Genomic DNA, 16463 nt, shown 5'->3' with positions numbered 1-16463 from the left:
TACAGCCGCGGAGGGGCGGCAGCGGCCGCGACCCCCGGGCAAAGCGGAGACCCCACCAGAGACCCATACACTGCCCCGCCACGTCCCACAGCCCCGGGAGACACGAGCGGGGCTGCATAAAAGGCCCGGAGGGCCAAGAGTATAAAACTGTATCAAAATCCTTGCGTGTGTCCGGAACGCGGCGTCCCGGGGGGCTCCGGGGACACGGACCCCCGGCAGAGTCACCCGGAGCGGAGAGCCCCGGTAACCCCCGGGGACACGGACCCCGGGCAGGCTCCCCCGGAGCGGAGAGCCCCGGTGATCCCCGGGAGCACGGACCCCCGGCAAGCGGAGAGCCCCGGTGATCCCCGGGCAGTGTTACCCGGAGCGGAGAGCCCCGGTGATCCCCGGGCAGTGTCACCCGGAGCGGAGAGCCCCGGTGATCCCCGGGCAGGGTCACCCGGAGCGGAGAGCCCCGGTGATCCCCGGGAGCACGGATCCCCGGGGAGGCTCCCACCGGGGTCAGTGCGAGCTGGTGGAACCGGAGCGCGGCTGCGGGCGGGCGCGACACCAAGCGCCGGCCGAGCAACCGGGGAAGGAGCGGGCGGAGCGCGGCGGCAGCGGCGGCGGCGGCGGCGGCTGCGAGTCCGAGCCCCGGCGGGGGTCGGGGCCGTCCCCTCGCGGCGGGCGCGGCCCCTCGGTGCCCAGCCCGGGGTGCAGGGCGGCGGCGTGGGCAGAGCGGCTGCGGACCGGGCAGCGCTTGGCCCGGGGGCTGCCGGTGGGCGAGCTGAGCGAGCTGGGCGGCACCGGCGGCGAGGCGGGGACCGGGACGGCGGCGGGCAGGCGGCAGGGACAGGCAGGCGGGTGCGGGGTGCCCAGGTGAGCCTTGAGCAGCTCCATCATGCTCTGCAGCTGCCGGCTGAGGTGAGAAACCTCCTGGTTGAGGTGGTTGATCTGCAAGAGGACACACGGCAGTGAGCAGCGGCCGATGCCCGCGGGGTTTTTGGGGACATGCACCCACCTGTGGTCCCCAGCACACCTCCTGGTTGAGCCTGCTGATGTTCTGCTTTATCTGCTCTGCCTCCATCACCAGGGCTGGGCCGCCGGGGTCAGTCCCTGCTGGGGAGGATGCAGACAGAGGTGGGATGCCGTGCCAACCCCTAGGGCTGGCACTTTGGCCTTGCCCAGCAGGGAAGCTCAGCCTGATCATAGGAAGTGTCAGAACTCAGTGCATTCCTTTGGGTGTCCAGAGTTGCCAAGGACCCCACCAGAGACCCTGGCACGCAGCCCAGAACACCTGGGGATTTGATTTTGACCCCTGGAGCGGGTTACCAACTTTGTATGGGGACCTGAAAGTCACACAGGTTTGAATAGTATAATAATAAAATTATCACATGGTGAAAATGTAGATTTTAGGATTTTTGGTATGGAGGTTAGGGGGACAAGATGGAGAAACTTGGGCGTGTCCAGCCTTTCTTCTTCTTCTTGTTCTCCATTTTCTGCAGTGATGTTGGCACTTTGGGACTGGTTTAGATAGAAGTGCACTGTCTGGCATGGGTGATAGGTATTGGGAATTAAGTGTAGATATGTTGTACATGGTTTGTGGTGTAGAGGGACAACACCACCTCAGGGGTGGTCAGAGTGCCTGTGGCTGCCCTGCTGAGCAGATCTCAGCTGGGCAGAAAGAAAATTTTATAGATAAGAATGAATAAACAACCTCAAGACCGAAAACTGAAGAGTCCAGACTCATTCTTCAGCCGAAGCAGAGACACCCTGCACATCCTGGGGCAGCAATTAACAACAGCAACCCGAGAAGGATGGAGTGCCCTGCTAAGCTTGACATGGAAGAGTAGGCCTAGGTTAAGGTCTGCTAAGGAGAATGGAAGGGGCAGTGGGGTTCAGATTGAGATTGCTAGAAGCAAGGCTGGTATTGAGGTTGCGATAAACAAGATTGGGGAGGATGTTGATGGTCAAATAGGCTCTTTGATAAATAGTTTTACTCCATCTGCTAGAGGCTGTAGGAGCCCAAAAGGGCCAACACCATTTGGGCCCTTTTGGCCTTGTATGTAGCTGAAGATTTTGCGCTCTACTAGCGTGAGGAAGGCTGCTGCAATTCAGATTGGAAGGGCACAGGAGAGGGCTGTGATGAGGTTGATTAAGAGAGGGTAGTTAGTCATGGGGGATGGTTTGAGTTAAGCTAGGGAGAGAGTTTGAGCCTCTGAGTTAAATGAACCTACTACACTCCTGGCAGTACCTGAGCTGGGGGAGTCCCTTGCCGCACTCAGTGGCTCCATGCTGAAGCAGAAGGTTTGTGACTCCGAAGTGCCCCCGTTGTCTTCAATGCCATCCACGACCCTGGAGCAGGAGGGGGTGAGGGCTGCCCCGTGTCACCCCCTCTGTGCCAGCACCTGGGCAGCCTGGCTGGCAGGGATAACCCACCCGCGCATCCCCGCCTACCTGGGGCTGAGGTCGGGCGGGCCGTACGAGTGCAGGGAGGGGATGAGCAGCTTGGCCGGCCTCCTGCCCGCACCGCCGCCCCTCTCCAGCAGCCGGCTGTCCCTCCGGCACTGCGGAGAGGGGCTGCGGCTGCCGCGGGCCGGGGAGGGACAGCTGTGCCGCAGGGCTGAGACCTGGCACAGCTCATCGCCCAGGAGGCTGCTCAGGGAACCGCGCCGCACCGAGCTGCTCAGAGCCGGCAGCAGCAGCTTGCGGCGGGAGCTGCTGGCAGGGGACTGCTGGAAAACCTCGTCGGGCTCCTCCTCATCCTCCACGATGGAGGGAAGGGGCTTCTCCGGGGCAGCGCCGCTCTCCGGACGAGGCTGCAGGAGGGGAGGAGGTCAGGACTTGTTGCGTTGTGATTTCAGGGTCTCTCCCCTGATAATTCCCTGCCAGGTGTGTCAGTCACCTCTCCTTTCCCCTCCCAGCACTGTCTGGCAGTCCTGGCATTCCAGAAGGGCCTCGAGTGATTGACAGATTCAGAGATGCCCTCTACCCCTGGAGGGACACTGGGCCATCCAGGTGTCCTTTGTCCCTTGTACCTGCTTGGTGGCTCCCTGCCCCTTCCCTGCCCCTCTCCCCAGGGTTCAAAGGAATAGCAACCACAGGCTCAGGGAGTTCTGTTGGAGCTGGTGCTGCATTCAGAGGCCTGAGGGCCAGAATAAAGCTCTGGATCCAAACCCTCCATCAGAACCAACTCCTTTCCTTCACCATCACCTTAAAGCTTCTCCACCAGAGGTAAACCCCAAGGAGCAGCCCCTGTTATGGGGGGAAGCTCCATCCCACCACCACCAGAGCTCCTGCAGGCCTGGACTTGCCTCCAAGCACCCAGCTGCAGCACCCAGCCAGCCAAAAGTGTCCCTGAGGTGAAACACCACACACCCAGCCAGCCAAAAGTGTCCCTGGGGTGAAACACCACACACCCAGCCAGCCAAAAGTGTCTCTGGGGTGAAACACCACACACCCAGCCAGCCAAAAGTGTCCCTGGGGTGAAACACCACACACCCAGCCAGCCAAAAGTGTCCCTGGGGTGAAACACCACACACCCAGCCAGCCAAAAGTGTCTGTGGGGTGAAACACCACACACCCAGCCAGCCAAAAGTGTCTGTGGGGTCAAACACCACAGTGCCGCTATTTGGTTCAGCAGCAAGGCCAGACAAGCTCAGGCACATCCCGATGGCTATATTGGTAATATTCCAATAAGGACTGGTCCCAGCCACAGCCACCCTTGCCCCATCCTCCCCCACGGCCTCGGCGAGGGACGAACCTGTGGCACCTGCGGCAGCCTCGGGGACCGGGAGTAGCGGCAGAGCCCCTGCAGGGAGAGCAGACGGTGCCGGCTGAGCAGCAGGAGAGAGCCCCTGCACAGTCCCTGCACGGCCCCTACACAGCCCCTGCACGGCCCCTGCACGGCCCCTGCACGGCCCCTGCACGGCCCCTGCACAGCTCCTGCACAGCCCCTGCATGGCCCCTGCACGGCCCCTGCACAGCTCCTGCACAGGGGGATCACAGCTCCTGCACAGCCCCTGCACAGCCCCTGCACACGGAGAGCACAGCCCCTACACAGCCCCTGCACAGCCCCTGCACAGCCTCTGCACACGGGGAGCACAGCCCCTGCACAGCCCTCCCACACCACCACAGAGGGAAACTGGGTACCAGGGAGATGCTCCAGAGGAGCTCCAAGCCTCTCTCACAGAGCTGGGGGAGGTAAAGTGCAGCAGAGCCATTTCTGCAGCAGAACATCCCCCCTGGAGCCATCAGCATGACTAAACCCAGCTGTGTGCTTCACTCCAGGGGGCTTTGCCTTGGCTATCTGTCCAGTTCTCTCCAACCCCATTTCCAGGCCTTCCATCTGCCTCATCCTCCTGCACTGCAAAGGCTCTCTCTGCCACTTCCCTGGGTCGCACAGAGCCAGGACAGGACATACCTGCGTGCCAGGGTGGCAGAGCTGCAGCCCCTTCCCCAGCCTTGCACCCTGAGTGCACAGACTGCCCTTCCACGGCCGTGCCCAGCCCCAGGGCCGCGAGCACAGCAAGGGGCAGAGCAGGGGGACACGCACCCACCTCCATCTCGCTGCCCTCGCGCAGGTTGAAGGTCAGGTCCTGGTGGATGTCAGCTGTGAACTTGCTGGCATACTCGGGGTAGAGCTGCAGCACCTCACAGAGCCCCCGCAGGCCGATGTGCTGAAGGTCGCAGTAGGTCAGAGCCTTCACATCCGCGTTGGTCTTGATCACCTGGTCCGTTCTGCACAGGTCAGCTCCAATCAAATCCCCTTTGCCTGCAGGAGGGGCTGGGCTCAGTGACACGAGCCCCTCACTGACACAGACATCTTTTATGAAAAATCCTTTCCTTAGGATTTTTTCCTCCTGAGAAGCTGAGAGGCCTCAGGAACAAAATGTGAACAATGGTTATCTGCTGCTGTGGAATGCAACAGGTGGGTCTTTGATTAGCCCATGTTGGTTGTTTCTAATTAATGGCAAATCACAGGGAGCTGGCTCAGACAGAGAGTCTGAGCCACAAGCCTTTGTTATCATTCTTTCTTTTTCTATTCTTAGCTAACCTTCTGATGAAATCCTTTCATCTATTCTTTTAGTATAGTTTTAATATTATATATATCATAAAATAATAAATCAAGCCTTCTGAAACATGGAGTCAGATCCTCATCTCTTCCCTCATCCTCAGACCCCTGTGAACGCACACGGTCATGCCCTCACCCCTCACCCTGGGGCAGAGCCCATGCCACCTGCCCTCACCCAGGATGGCCAGCACCACGTTGTCCTTCAGCACCTCCAGGGAGCCGGAGCAGACGAAGTAGTTGGCCTGCAAGGCATCGCCCTGGCGCAGCAGGTACTCCCCCGGGGCACAGAAGGAGGTTTTGATGTGCAGGGACAGGGAGCGGAGGCAGCCCCGGCTGGCAGTCTCGAAGATGGGCAGCTGCAGGATGTCCTTGTTGAGGTGCATGGCCACATCCGCACGCAGCTCGTCAGGGAAATCGTGGAGCAGCTGGGGACAGAGGAGCCGGGGTGTCACTCTGGTTTTTTAAAATTTTCTAAGCCTTCTGATGCTGACATTCTTACAGCAAGCTTTCTCACACACTTTCTGTAAATGACTCGTTGTTTTGCATTCCTTTACAGAAGAAGAAAAAGTTAATAGATTGTTAGTTTGTCCAGTGTCATTGGAGAGGTGGCACTGTCACCCTCCAATCAACTGTCACTCTTGGAAAACTATAAATGTTAGAGTCAGAAAATAAACTTCCCTTTTTCTTCACCTTGAGAACAGTGGTGTGCGCTTGTGTTCTTTCGTGTCCTATAGCGACACCAGGGCTGTGGGCACGAGGGGCAGGGAGCAGCTTTCCTGCAGCCCCAAGGGACAGGTTCCCCTCCAGAGTGGGGAATTTTGCTGCTGAGCTGCCCCAGTGTCTCAGCAGAGGTGGGCACTGTGGTAATCAGCTGCTTCTGCTCCATATGCCTGTCCTGCTCCCCGTGCTGGCAGCAATTTGCCCCAGAGCTGGTCCCTCCAGCACCACTCTGAGCTGGCCCTGCCAGTGTAGCAGGCTCCGAGCTGGCTATGGCCCCATGGAAGGCCGAGGCTTAACGATAGGAATTGCTGAGTTATGATGAAATAGCAAAATAAGCTCCTGTCTTCCGCCTTTCGGACCCCAGCTTGTCTCTGCAACCCCACAGGTCACTTTCCTCTAACCCCTACTATTGGACAAGTTTGGATCCCTTTATACCCTATAAAAAGGGGCTGTTTTAGCCCATTCGGCAGAAGAAGAGCTGTCACTGGAACCCTTCACAGACTCCTCAATAAAACCATCACTGTGGAACCCCAGGACGGTTTCTTCTCCTCTTTCACATCTGCTTCCCAACTAGCCTGCAAGGCGCCTTAGCAAGAAAAGAGCTGGAATCCTAAGAGAGCTGATAATCACTAAAGAGCTGATATCCTTTGGGCTTGCTAAGGTAGCCAATGGCTACGAGCAGCCTGGGTACTCGGACACTCTGTCCCCAGGAAGGATTGAGTTATCTGGCCCGTGCTGCCTGCTCAGGAGCAAGATCAGCCCAGCAGGCAGTCGGGTTTATGCCAGCCCCACTGCTCCCTGGATAGGCACAGGTCAGGGCTGGAGGGATGCTGGCCAAGCCCCACCAACACCTCCTACCTCATTAGCATCAATGCCGTTGTTCACCGACCAGGTGGTCTGGAAGTACTCCAGCATCCTCTGCTTGAGCTGCTGGGGCAGGTGGTGGACACGGATGAAGTCCTTGAGGTCCTTCATGCGGGTGTGGTAGAGCGAGCGGCGCGAGTACATGCGCTGGATGATGGCCGTGACATTGCCGAACACCACGGCGTGCATCAGCGCTGGGGGCGGGAGGGAGGGCAGCCTGATTGCTCCTCACATTTCTCCTCACGGAGAAAAGCAAGGCACAAAATTCCTCCCGAGAATATTATTCTGGGTTTCACATTCTCTGAACATCAGAGAAAGGAGAAACAATTCTTATCGTTTGCTGTGTTGCCTGTGTTTGTGCCAAAGTGGAATGCAATATGGAGATTGTTTACCCACAGTGATGGTGTTTTGTTTCCCTGGCCTGTCAGGGCCAGGTGTGTGTGTGTGTGTGTGTCAGGACTGTCACTGACATTCATGAGTTTTATGTGCAGTTGTGTGCAGAGTTGAGTGCTTGGCAGGTTCAGTTTAGATGTAATGTAACATAGTGTAATATAGTATAGAATAATATAATATAATAAAGTAATCCATTAGCCTTCTGATATCCATCCAGATGCATCATTCCCCCCCTCCCCTCGAGGGAATATAGTGTAATATATATAATAATTATATTAATTATAATAGTAATAACATAGTGTAATATAGTGTAACATAGTGTAATATAGTAATAATATAGTGCAATATAGTAATAGTGTAATATAGTACAGTAATATAGTATAGAATAATATAGTATAATAAAGTAATTCATTAGCCTTCTGATAAGATGGAGTCAGATGCATCATTGCCTCCATCCCCTCGAAGGAATATAGTGTAATATAGTAATAATATAGTGTAATATAGTATAATATAGTGTAATATAGTAATAGTGTAATGTAGTAATAGTGTAATATCATATAGAATAATATAGTATAATAAAGAAATTAATTAGCCTTCTGATATCCATGGAGTCAGATGCATCATTCTCTCCCCTCCTTGGGGGTGTCTGCAAAACTATACAGGGCAGCTGTGGGCACAGCATGGTGGCGGGACTGCTCCCCAAACCCAGCCCAGGGCTGTCTCTCAGGTCTCTCTCACAATCCCACCACCTCCCCCAGCGCCCTGCCAGGGACACAACCCTCTGGCAGCCCCAGGTGAGCGCCCTGCCCGGCCCCACTGCCCGCCTCACCCCCAATGAGCATGGTGCAGATGGAGAAGATCTTCTCGGTGTCGGTGTTGGCACAAACATTCCCAAAGCCCACGCTGGTCAGGCTGCTGAGGGTGAAGTAGAGGGAGGCGATGTAGGCGCTGCGGATGGAGGGGCCCCCCAGCGAATTGTTGATGTAGGGAGCCTCCAGCCTCTTGCCCAGCTCGTGCAGCCAGCCTGCCAAGCACAGCCCGGGGTTAGCACTGCAGGGGCCAGCTGAGAGTGCTGCACCCCTGGCTCTGCTGCCCCACAGCACAGGGGGGATCCCAGTGCCCCAAGAACACCCCTTGCCCAGTTTGGGCAGCCAGCCTGCCAAGCACAGCCCGGGGTTAGCACTGCAGGGGCCAGCTGAGAGTGTGCACCCCTGGCTCTGCTGCCCCATAGTACAGGGGGGATCCCAGTGGCCAAGAACACCTCTTGCCCAGCTCGTGCAGCCAGCCTGCCAAGCACAGCCCGGGGTTAGCACTGCAGGAGCCAGCTGAGAGCGCTGCACCCCTGGCTCTGCTGCCCCACAGCACAGGGGGGATCCCAGTGCCCCGAGCGACCCCCAGCCCTCACTCACCGATGTCCCAGGTGCGGGGGTCGTTGCTCTCCAGCTCCTGGCGGCCTATGACGTACCAGATGCAGGCCATCCAGTGGGCCAGCAGGGCAAACATGGACATGAGCAGGGTCAGCACCATGGCGCTGTACTGCGAGTAGCGGTCCAGCTTCTGCAGCAGCCGCAGCAGCCGCAGCAGCCGCACCGTCTTCAGCAGGTGAACCAGCGAGGTCTGGGGGGCAGGCAGGGAGGGGAACCTGGGGTAGCTGCAGGCAGGGATGAAAAGGGACCCCAACACCACCCCTAGGGCAGGAACCCTTTGTGAATGCCACAGCTGCCAGGAGGGTGATGGGGAGCAGGGCAAGGCAGAGGCAGCTCATCCCAACCAGCCCTGCAGCCCCATGCCCAACACCCAGCAGGCAGCCAGGGTCGTGTGTTGCGGTGTGATGTCGTGGTTTGCCTCAGATAGCCCGGGTTTCTCCCTGAAGATTCCTTCCCCAGGTGTGTCAGTCACCTCTCCTTTCCCCTCCCAGCACTGTCTGGCAGTCCTGGCATTCCAGAGGGCATCGAGTGATTGGCAGAATTCAAAAGATGCCCTCTACCCCTGGGGGGACATTGGGCCATCCAGGTGTCCTTTGTCCCTTGAGATTTCCCCCTCCCATACCTGGTCGGTGGCTCCCTACCCCTTCCCTGCCCCTCTCCCGGGGTTCAAAGGAACAGCAACCACGGGCTCAGGGAGTTCTGTTGGAGCTGGTGCTGGATTCAGAGGCCTGTGGGCCAGAATAAAGCTCTGGATCCAAACCCTCCATCAGAACCGACTCCTTTCCTTCACCGTCGCCTTAAAGCTTCTCTGCCAGAGGTAAACCTGAGCTCCTGAATGTCTGGGTAAACAATTCTCCAAATCACTTGTCCCCATGTGCCCAGCTGCAGCATCCAGCCAGCCAAAGGTGTCTCTGGGGTGAGATCACCACAGCTGCCGCCTTTTGGTCAAGCAGCAAGGGCCAGACAAGCCCAGGCACGTCCCATCCAGCTATATTGGTAATTATTCCCATAGTCGTGGGGTGTCAGGGCACCAAGTACCCCCAGGAGATGTGGGTGTTGGAGAGGGGCAGGGAGGTGGGCAGCAGCTTTGCTGTCGAGGGCTGTGTTTGTGCCAGCAGCACTCACCACGGTCACGTTGAAGATGTAGAGCAGATCGAAGGGCAGAGCAGCAATCAGATCCACAAAGAACCAGGTGGCCACGTAGTGGATGCAGATGGAGCGAGGGTCGTACACAACCTGGCCCGACTGGCTGACGTATGTTGTCCGGAAGTTGAGGATGATATCTGCCCCAGGAGAGCAGGAACAGCCCTCAGCACCCCTCCTGTGGCTGGCAGAGCTAAGCCAGTGTCCACAGCCAGCATTGGTGTCACTTCTGGTGGGCCCAGGGCCAACAGCAGGAGCACGGCAATCCCATCTCCCCTCTTGTTCCAGATTGCAAGGCAAGATGTGTTCTATTACCAGCTGTATGGCAGCTGTCCTTTGTCAAAATTGTCTTTTGGGCAGTTTGCCTTATTTCTCTCTGAGTGATCACAATTACTCCTCCCTCCTGGGGAGACACCTGCTGATAACAGCTATTGAATGTCCCTGCATGGCTGATAAGAACTACAGCATCCCATTGGGAGATGTGAGCCCAGGGGGAGGAGCCAAGCATTCCTACCTGGATATAATCTGGAGATTCTGGAACACCAGCCAAGCACTCCTACCCAGATATAATCTGGAGATTCTGGAACACCAGCCAAGCATTCCTACCTGGATATAATCTGGAGATTCTGGAACACCAGCCAAGCATTCCTACCCTGATATAATCTGGAGATTCTGGAACACCAGCACAGCTTCTGCACTGGATTTCCCAGAGGAGCAGCAGCTGCCTCTTCCCCTGGATCTTCAGAGGAAGAGACTGCACCTTTCTCCAGGATCCCTGCTCCAGCAGAACCAGCCCTGGCACTGCAGGAGGGCTGAGCCACAATTCCAATGGTTCTGCTGCCAACACCCTGACCCACAGGGTGTCAGGCTGGGTTCTGACTCTGTCAGTGTTGTTTTAGTTTGCTGCATTGTTTATTTCATCCTTTTATTTTCTTCCCTATTAAAGAACTGTTATTTCCTGCTCCCATATTTTTTTTGCCTGAGAGCCCCCCTTAATTTAAAATTTATAGCAATTCGGAGGGGGAGGATTAATTTTCAAAAAAAATAATAATTTTCTCCATTTCAGGGCAGGTTCCTGCCTTCCTTAGCAGACTCCTGTCTTTCCAAACCAAGACACCTCTCCATCACCCCTGATCCCTGCCCCACATGTCCTGTACCCTGGATCAGTGCTCAGACCTACCCAGGATGAAGAGCATCTCCACGGCGATGTCGCTGACAATGGTGCTGCGGGCAGCTGACAGGCTGTCCTCCGTGCCCGTGAAGCAGACGTTGTAGGGGACAGTGATAGCCACGTAGAAGGTGGCCAGCAGGATCAGCCAGTCCCAGAGAGCCTTGAAGATGCTGTAGTGGAGCAGGATGAAGCGGGATTTCTGCACCGAGGCCACCTTGTACTCGGGCATGGACGGCTTGTTCTCAAACACGTTCTGCAGGGGCAAACGTGGGGTGGGACAGGGGTCATCCCACACAAGGGGTGAAGGCCACCACAGCCACCCCTTCCCCTGAGTCCTGCCAGCCAGCTGGCACCCCCTGATGCCAGGGTGATGACCCCCTTTTCCTGCACTGTGGGATGGGCACAGAACCCCTGATTGCAGCACATCAATTAATGCAATGTCATTGTTATTAACAGTGATCCCCTGGCAATGCCAGCTGCTGCCTGGAACCATCTCAGGTGGAGATGGTTTCAGGCACATGGAATTCACATGCTGGGGCAGAGGAGGGGAGAGGTGACGGCAGTGCCAGGGCCATCCCACCCAAATCCCCAAAATTCAAGACTGGTGCCCTGCTACCCTTTGCCTGCTCAGCAGCTCTGGGACCCAGCAGCTCTCAGACCCCCTCTCTGGCCCCACAACTGCAGGTGGTGCCCTGTACTGGGCACAGCAGCTGTGCAAAGGGGCTGGCACAGGACTGTACTCCACCTGGCAGCTCCACAGCTCTGGCACCCTGGTAACAGCACTCCCCAGAGCCGGTGTGGCTGCGCTCAGAGCCAGCACTGGGGTTTCCTGACAGTGAATATATGAGGAGAGGCACAGCTCTGCCAGAGCTGCCAGCTCTGCTGTCTCAACAAGCAGCTCTGGGCACCCACTGGGTTCTCCTGCTGCCAACCAAACACAAGTGCAGCCTGGGTACAGCGTGGCTGCCAGAGCTGGGGGGAATTTCAGTACTTGGCAGGCCAGGCAGAGACGTGCATGGGAACAGCATCCCAGTGAGGCTGGGCTCTGCTCTCAGGAGAGCTGCTGCACTGCCAGCTCACCACAGCCCCAGCACAGGAGGCACTGAGGGTCCCCCAGCTCCTTACACGGTTGATTTTCATCTCTCCACGGTCCCTCCGGACAAACTGGCTGCTGAGCTGGTGCAGCATGGTCCGGCCCTGCCTCCGTGCAGCCCTCAGGTGAGAGCTCCCAGGCTTCTTGCTCCTCTGCTTCTCACTCCTCTGCTTCTCTGCAGTGGACAAGGCATGCTGAGTTAGTGCTGTTCCCCACCAGGGAACAGGGAGCCCCTTTGCCTCGTGCCCACTGCTCACACTGCTCCCATTCTACAGCCACGGCTCACCCTCCTTCTTGTCACCAGGGCAGCTCCTGCCTCGGCTCTCTGTGATGTCCTTGAAGGAGAAGAGGAAGAGCACCACCTCCCCCTTTTCATTCTTGATGGGCATGATGTCCAGCAGGCACCAGAAGGCAGCTCCTGGGTGCAGGAGAGAGTTGGTGAGGGCAGGGCAGCTCCCTCACTGCTCAGCAGCTTCCCCCAGGCCATGTGGTCCAGATTGCAAGGCAAGGTGTGTTCTATTACCAGCTGTATGGCAGCTGTCTTTTGTCAAGTGGGCAGTTTGCCTTATCTCTCTCTGTGAGTGATCACAATCACTCCTCCCTCGGGAGGGGACACTGCTGATAACAGCTATGGAATGTCCCTGAATGGCTGATAAGAACTACAGCATCCCATTGGCAGATGTGAGCCCAGAGGGAGGAGCCAAGCATTCCTGCCTGGATACAATCTGGAGATTCTAGAACACCAGCCAAGCATTCCTACCCAGATATAATCTGGAGATTCTGGAACACCAGCACAGCTTCTGCACTGGATTTCCCAGAGGAGCAGCAGCTGCTTCTTCTTCCCCTGGATCTTCAGAGGCAGAGACTGCACCTTTCTCCAGGATCCCTGCTCCAGCAGAACCAGCCCTGGCACTGCAGGAGGGCTGAGCCACAATTCCAATGGTTCTGCTGCCAACACCCTGACCCACAGGGTGTCAGGCTGGGTTCTGTCTCTGTCAGTGTTGTTTTAGTGTACTGCATTGTTTATTTTATCCTTTTATTTTCTTCCCTATTAAAGAACTGTTATTTCCTGCTCCCATATTTTTTTTGCCTGAGAGCCCCTTAATTTAAAATTTATAGCAATTCAGAGGAGTGGGGAGGGTTCACATTCTCCATTTCAGGGCAGGCTCCTGCCTTCCTTATCAGACTCCTGTCTTTCCAAACCGAGACACCACGAGACCACGATGGGGCCAAATCCCAGCTGGAGCTGTGGCCAGTACCCAGCCCCATGTGCCACTCACCACTTTTTTTGTAGAAGCAGACCTCAGTCTGGTACTCCTGCCTGCTGTCCAGGGCCTTCTCAATGCCCTGCAGGGCGGGCTCGCTGGTGTCAGCCCCGCAGAGGAAGCGGCAGCTGCAGTTCTTCTGCATGACCTCGGTGCGCGCGAAGCCGGTGAGGTCGCAGAAGCCATCGGAGCAGTACACGATGGGGAAGCCACAGCGGCCCTGAGCATTTGCCAGGATGAAGTTGCTGTCTGAAAGGAGACACAGCTGACCCCAAGGCCTTGGGGCCACCTCAGGGGGCACAAACAGCAGCCCAGCACTCCCAGCCCCTCTCTGGGAGGTGAAGCCAAAGCTCCATGTGGCTGCTGGTTGTCCCCAGATGCTCCCAGAGCTTGTTCACCCCCTGTCCAGCCCAGGCAGGACCCCAGCCCCGTGTAGTGGAAGGGGAAGGAGGCTGGATCTGTCTCCTGGCCCCCATCGCCCACGCGAGGCAGCTCACGCCTCCCCCTCACCATCTGCCACTCTGCCAGGGCTCAGGGAGCTTAGTGGGAGCAGCAGCTCCCAGCTGGGCGTGCCCAGCCCAGGGGTGCCCAGCTGTGGTGCTGAGATCCCCAGAGGTGTGGGGTGCTGAGAAACCAGCTGAGAGAGTGGGAGAAAAACCATCAAGGGCCAGCACCCAGGCGCCATCAGCCAGGGATGAACTGCAGCATCCTCATCCTCTCAGCAGCACAGGGACTCCCCAGCATCACCCAGCCCGGTGGTGGGCGGTGGCACCAGCCACAGCAAAGTGCTGCCAGCCCTGTGCCCTGCCCAGTCACAGAGGAGCTGTTCTGCCCCCCAGCCCTGCCCCACAGTGGGACAGAGGGGCTCATGTTAGCAGGGTGCTAAGGAAGAGGCTGTGCAGCTGGCACAGACTGTGGTGGAACCACGGGCAAAACAGGGTATTCCCAGCCCCAAATTGGTCTCTGGTGCTGCCCAGCACAGAACCCTTGTATCACTCAGCCAGGATCAGGTGGATGTGCTCTGCCCCTCTCACAGAAGAAATGAGCCCACAGCGATGCCAGCACCCGCACACCATGGGCAGAGTGGTGCCAGGGCCAGGCAAAGGCAGCAAGAGGCTGTGGGAGGGAGGGGAGGCAACCCCAGGCAGCCCTGGCTGATGGAGGTGCCGTGGGGCCACCACAGCACAGCTCAGCCCAGGATTAGCTCGGAGAAGCAAAAATAGCCTGAAGCTGTGACTAAGGCCAGATTTTGGCTCTGGGAAGCCGGGATTATGGTGATATCCAGGATGTGTTATTAGAACAGAAAACAAGGGTTTGCATTTGGGAGTGGCTGGCTGAGCTGGAGGATGCGGCCCTGGCAGGCTGGCAGACCCCAGCCACGGTGGGCACTGTGCCTGGTTGGGTGCCCCAGGGCCCAGAGCTGCAGCTGCTGGGACAGGCAGGGTTAACTCCCCACGGAGTATCACTGCCCTAAACCCCTCTCCATGGCAGATAAAGCCGATAAGAGGCACATCAAACCCGCAAAGCCCCGCACTGTTTAAAAGTGCCTGGCAGATGTGGTTGGGCAGCCTTGGACAGGGGACTGCCAGGGCACTGGAGGCAATGCCAGGCTCTCTGGGGCAAATTCCCAAGGTTTTGGTCCTGGTGTTGCAGGCAGTTTCCCTTGGAGAGCCTGATCCATGAGCTCTGCCCCTCTGGAGGGACAGTGGGATCACCACCATGAGGCACATGTGGCTCTGCCCTGTCACCTCCAGGCACAGCTCAGATTGGGGAAGAGAGATTTCTCACACATTGCAGCCCAAGGGTAACATCCCAAATTTCAGCTTCCCTGGGAAATGACCCCCTGTGCCCCCAGGGCTGCCCCGTGTCACTCCAGGCTCGGAGGCATCTCAGCATGGCAGCAAACACATGCTCAGAGTGCTCCAAGTGCCTCGATAGTGCCCTGCGAGGTGGCTGCAGGCTCCCAGTGCCATCTCCATGCCAATCATGCTCAGCAAGAGAGGAGATGCTCAGCCATGCAGGCAGCTGGCCCGGGACACACCTGCTGCAGGTGTTTTAGAGGGGAAGCTGAGATCAGTCATGAACACGGCCCATCCCTGGGTGGCTTCATGGTGCCAGCAGTGCTGGTGGCATGTGGTACCTGGGTATCACCCATCCCACCTTCAATCCATCCCGGCTTCAATCCATCCCGGCCCGGCACATGGACACCGAGAGCAGCTCAGCGCCCGGGGACACCGGCACCACCCGGGCACGGGACAGGGGCCCGGGGATCCCGGCTCAGCCCGGGTCTATTGAGACCGACCGTGCCCTCTCCGGTGCTCCCGCAGGCACCGGGATCTGTCCCTGGTGCTGAGCGCGGCTGCGGCGACACCGAGCGGCACCGGCAGCGGGGGCGGCCCGGGACACGGGCACGGGGAGTACGGAAGCACCGAGCCCAATACGGGACGGTCCCGTACAGCGCGTGGGTGGCCGTGGCACACCGGATCAGCGGGGCCGGGCGATCCCCGTCCCGTTCGCCGTCTCCTACCGAGCACCGGCTTCCCCCACCCGGTTTCCCCCCACGGCCCCTCCCCGGTCCCAGCCCAGCCCTACGTGTGCCATCGAAGCGGGTGGCGATGGTGTCCAGGAAGGTGTTCTGCGGCGCCAGCAGCCCCTTCATCACCGGCATCGTCCCGCCCCACCGGCCGGGCTGCCTCCGCCGCCCCCGGCCCCTCCGCAGCACCGCGGGCTGATCCCGGCCCGCCCGGGGCTCCCGCCCCGCCCCCGCCCCGCCCCGGCACCGGGAGGGGCCTCGGCACCGTCGGGCACCCGCGGGCACGGCGGGCTGGCCTGGGGGGGCTCGGGAGCCGCCGCACCGGGAGGCCCCGGGAGCTGCCCGGCCACGGGAGCCGCTCACCCCCGGTCCTGTCGGGCTCACGGGGGCTGCAGAAGGAGCGGGAGGCGCCGCACCTCGGTTAAACTCTGTCCTGGTACCGCACACGGGCACACACCAGGGCAGCGCCGCGGATAACGCTCTGCATGAGCCCAGTCCCAGCCCCGCGGGGGAAGGAACTCGCTCCGGCACCGAGCTGCCCCCGCACCGAGCTGTCCTCACACCGATCTGTCCCCGCATGGAGCAGCCCTCACACCGAGCTGTCCCCGCATGGAGCTGCCCTCACACCGAGCTGTCCCCGCACCGAGCTGCCCCCGCACCGAGCTGCCCTCACACCGATCTGCCCCCGCACCGAGCTGTCCCCGCATGGAGCTGCCCCCGCACCGAGCTGTCCCCGCACCGAGCTGTCCCCGCATGGAGCAGCCCTCACACCGAGCTGTCCCCGCACCGAGCTGCCCCCGC

General features: G+C 58.6%; 1 protein-coding gene across 4 annotated transcripts; it reads right to left on the bottom strand.

The window, feature by feature from the left end:
• Nucleotides 1-361: 361 nt before the first annotated feature.
• KCNH4 (potassium voltage-gated channel subfamily H member 4) lies at nt 362-16125 on the bottom strand. Of its 4 annotated transcripts, none has more exons than XM_071450783.1 (16): nt 15722-16125; nt 13145-13378; nt 12151-12282; nt 11897-12039; nt 10781-11024; nt 9583-9740; nt 8440-8647; nt 7860-8054; nt 6632-6831; nt 5229-5478; nt 4539-4753; nt 3743-3790; nt 2437-2798; nt 2234-2334; nt 1001-1098; nt 362-933 (listed from the first exon to the last, which is right to left on the bottom strand). In XM_071450783.1, exons 1-16 carry the CDS (start codon nt 15795-15797, stop codon nt 502-504), a joined length of 3096 nt encoding a protein of 1031 aa, XP_071306884.1. In that variant the 5' UTR covers nt 15798-16125; the 3' UTR covers nt 362-501. The 4 variants fall into 4 exon arrangements, with proteins under 4 accessions (XP_071306884.1, XP_071306886.1, XP_071306885.1 ...); XM_071450785.1 differs by having other exon boundaries at nt 1019-1098; XM_071450784.1 differs by having other exon boundaries at nt 1001-1095.
• Nucleotides 16126-16463: the final 338 nt, after the last annotated feature.

Source organism: Agelaius tricolor, unplaced genomic scaffold, assembly GCF_023055355.1.
Source record: "Agelaius tricolor isolate 1412-34295 unplaced genomic scaffold, bAgeTri1.0.p SCAF_31, whole genome shotgun sequence".
Lineage (NCBI taxonomy): Eukaryota > Metazoa > Chordata > Aves > Passeriformes > Icteridae > Agelaius > Agelaius tricolor.
The sequence above is the reverse complement of the archived record's forward strand: the minus strand, read 5'-3'. Positions and strand labels throughout refer to the sequence as shown.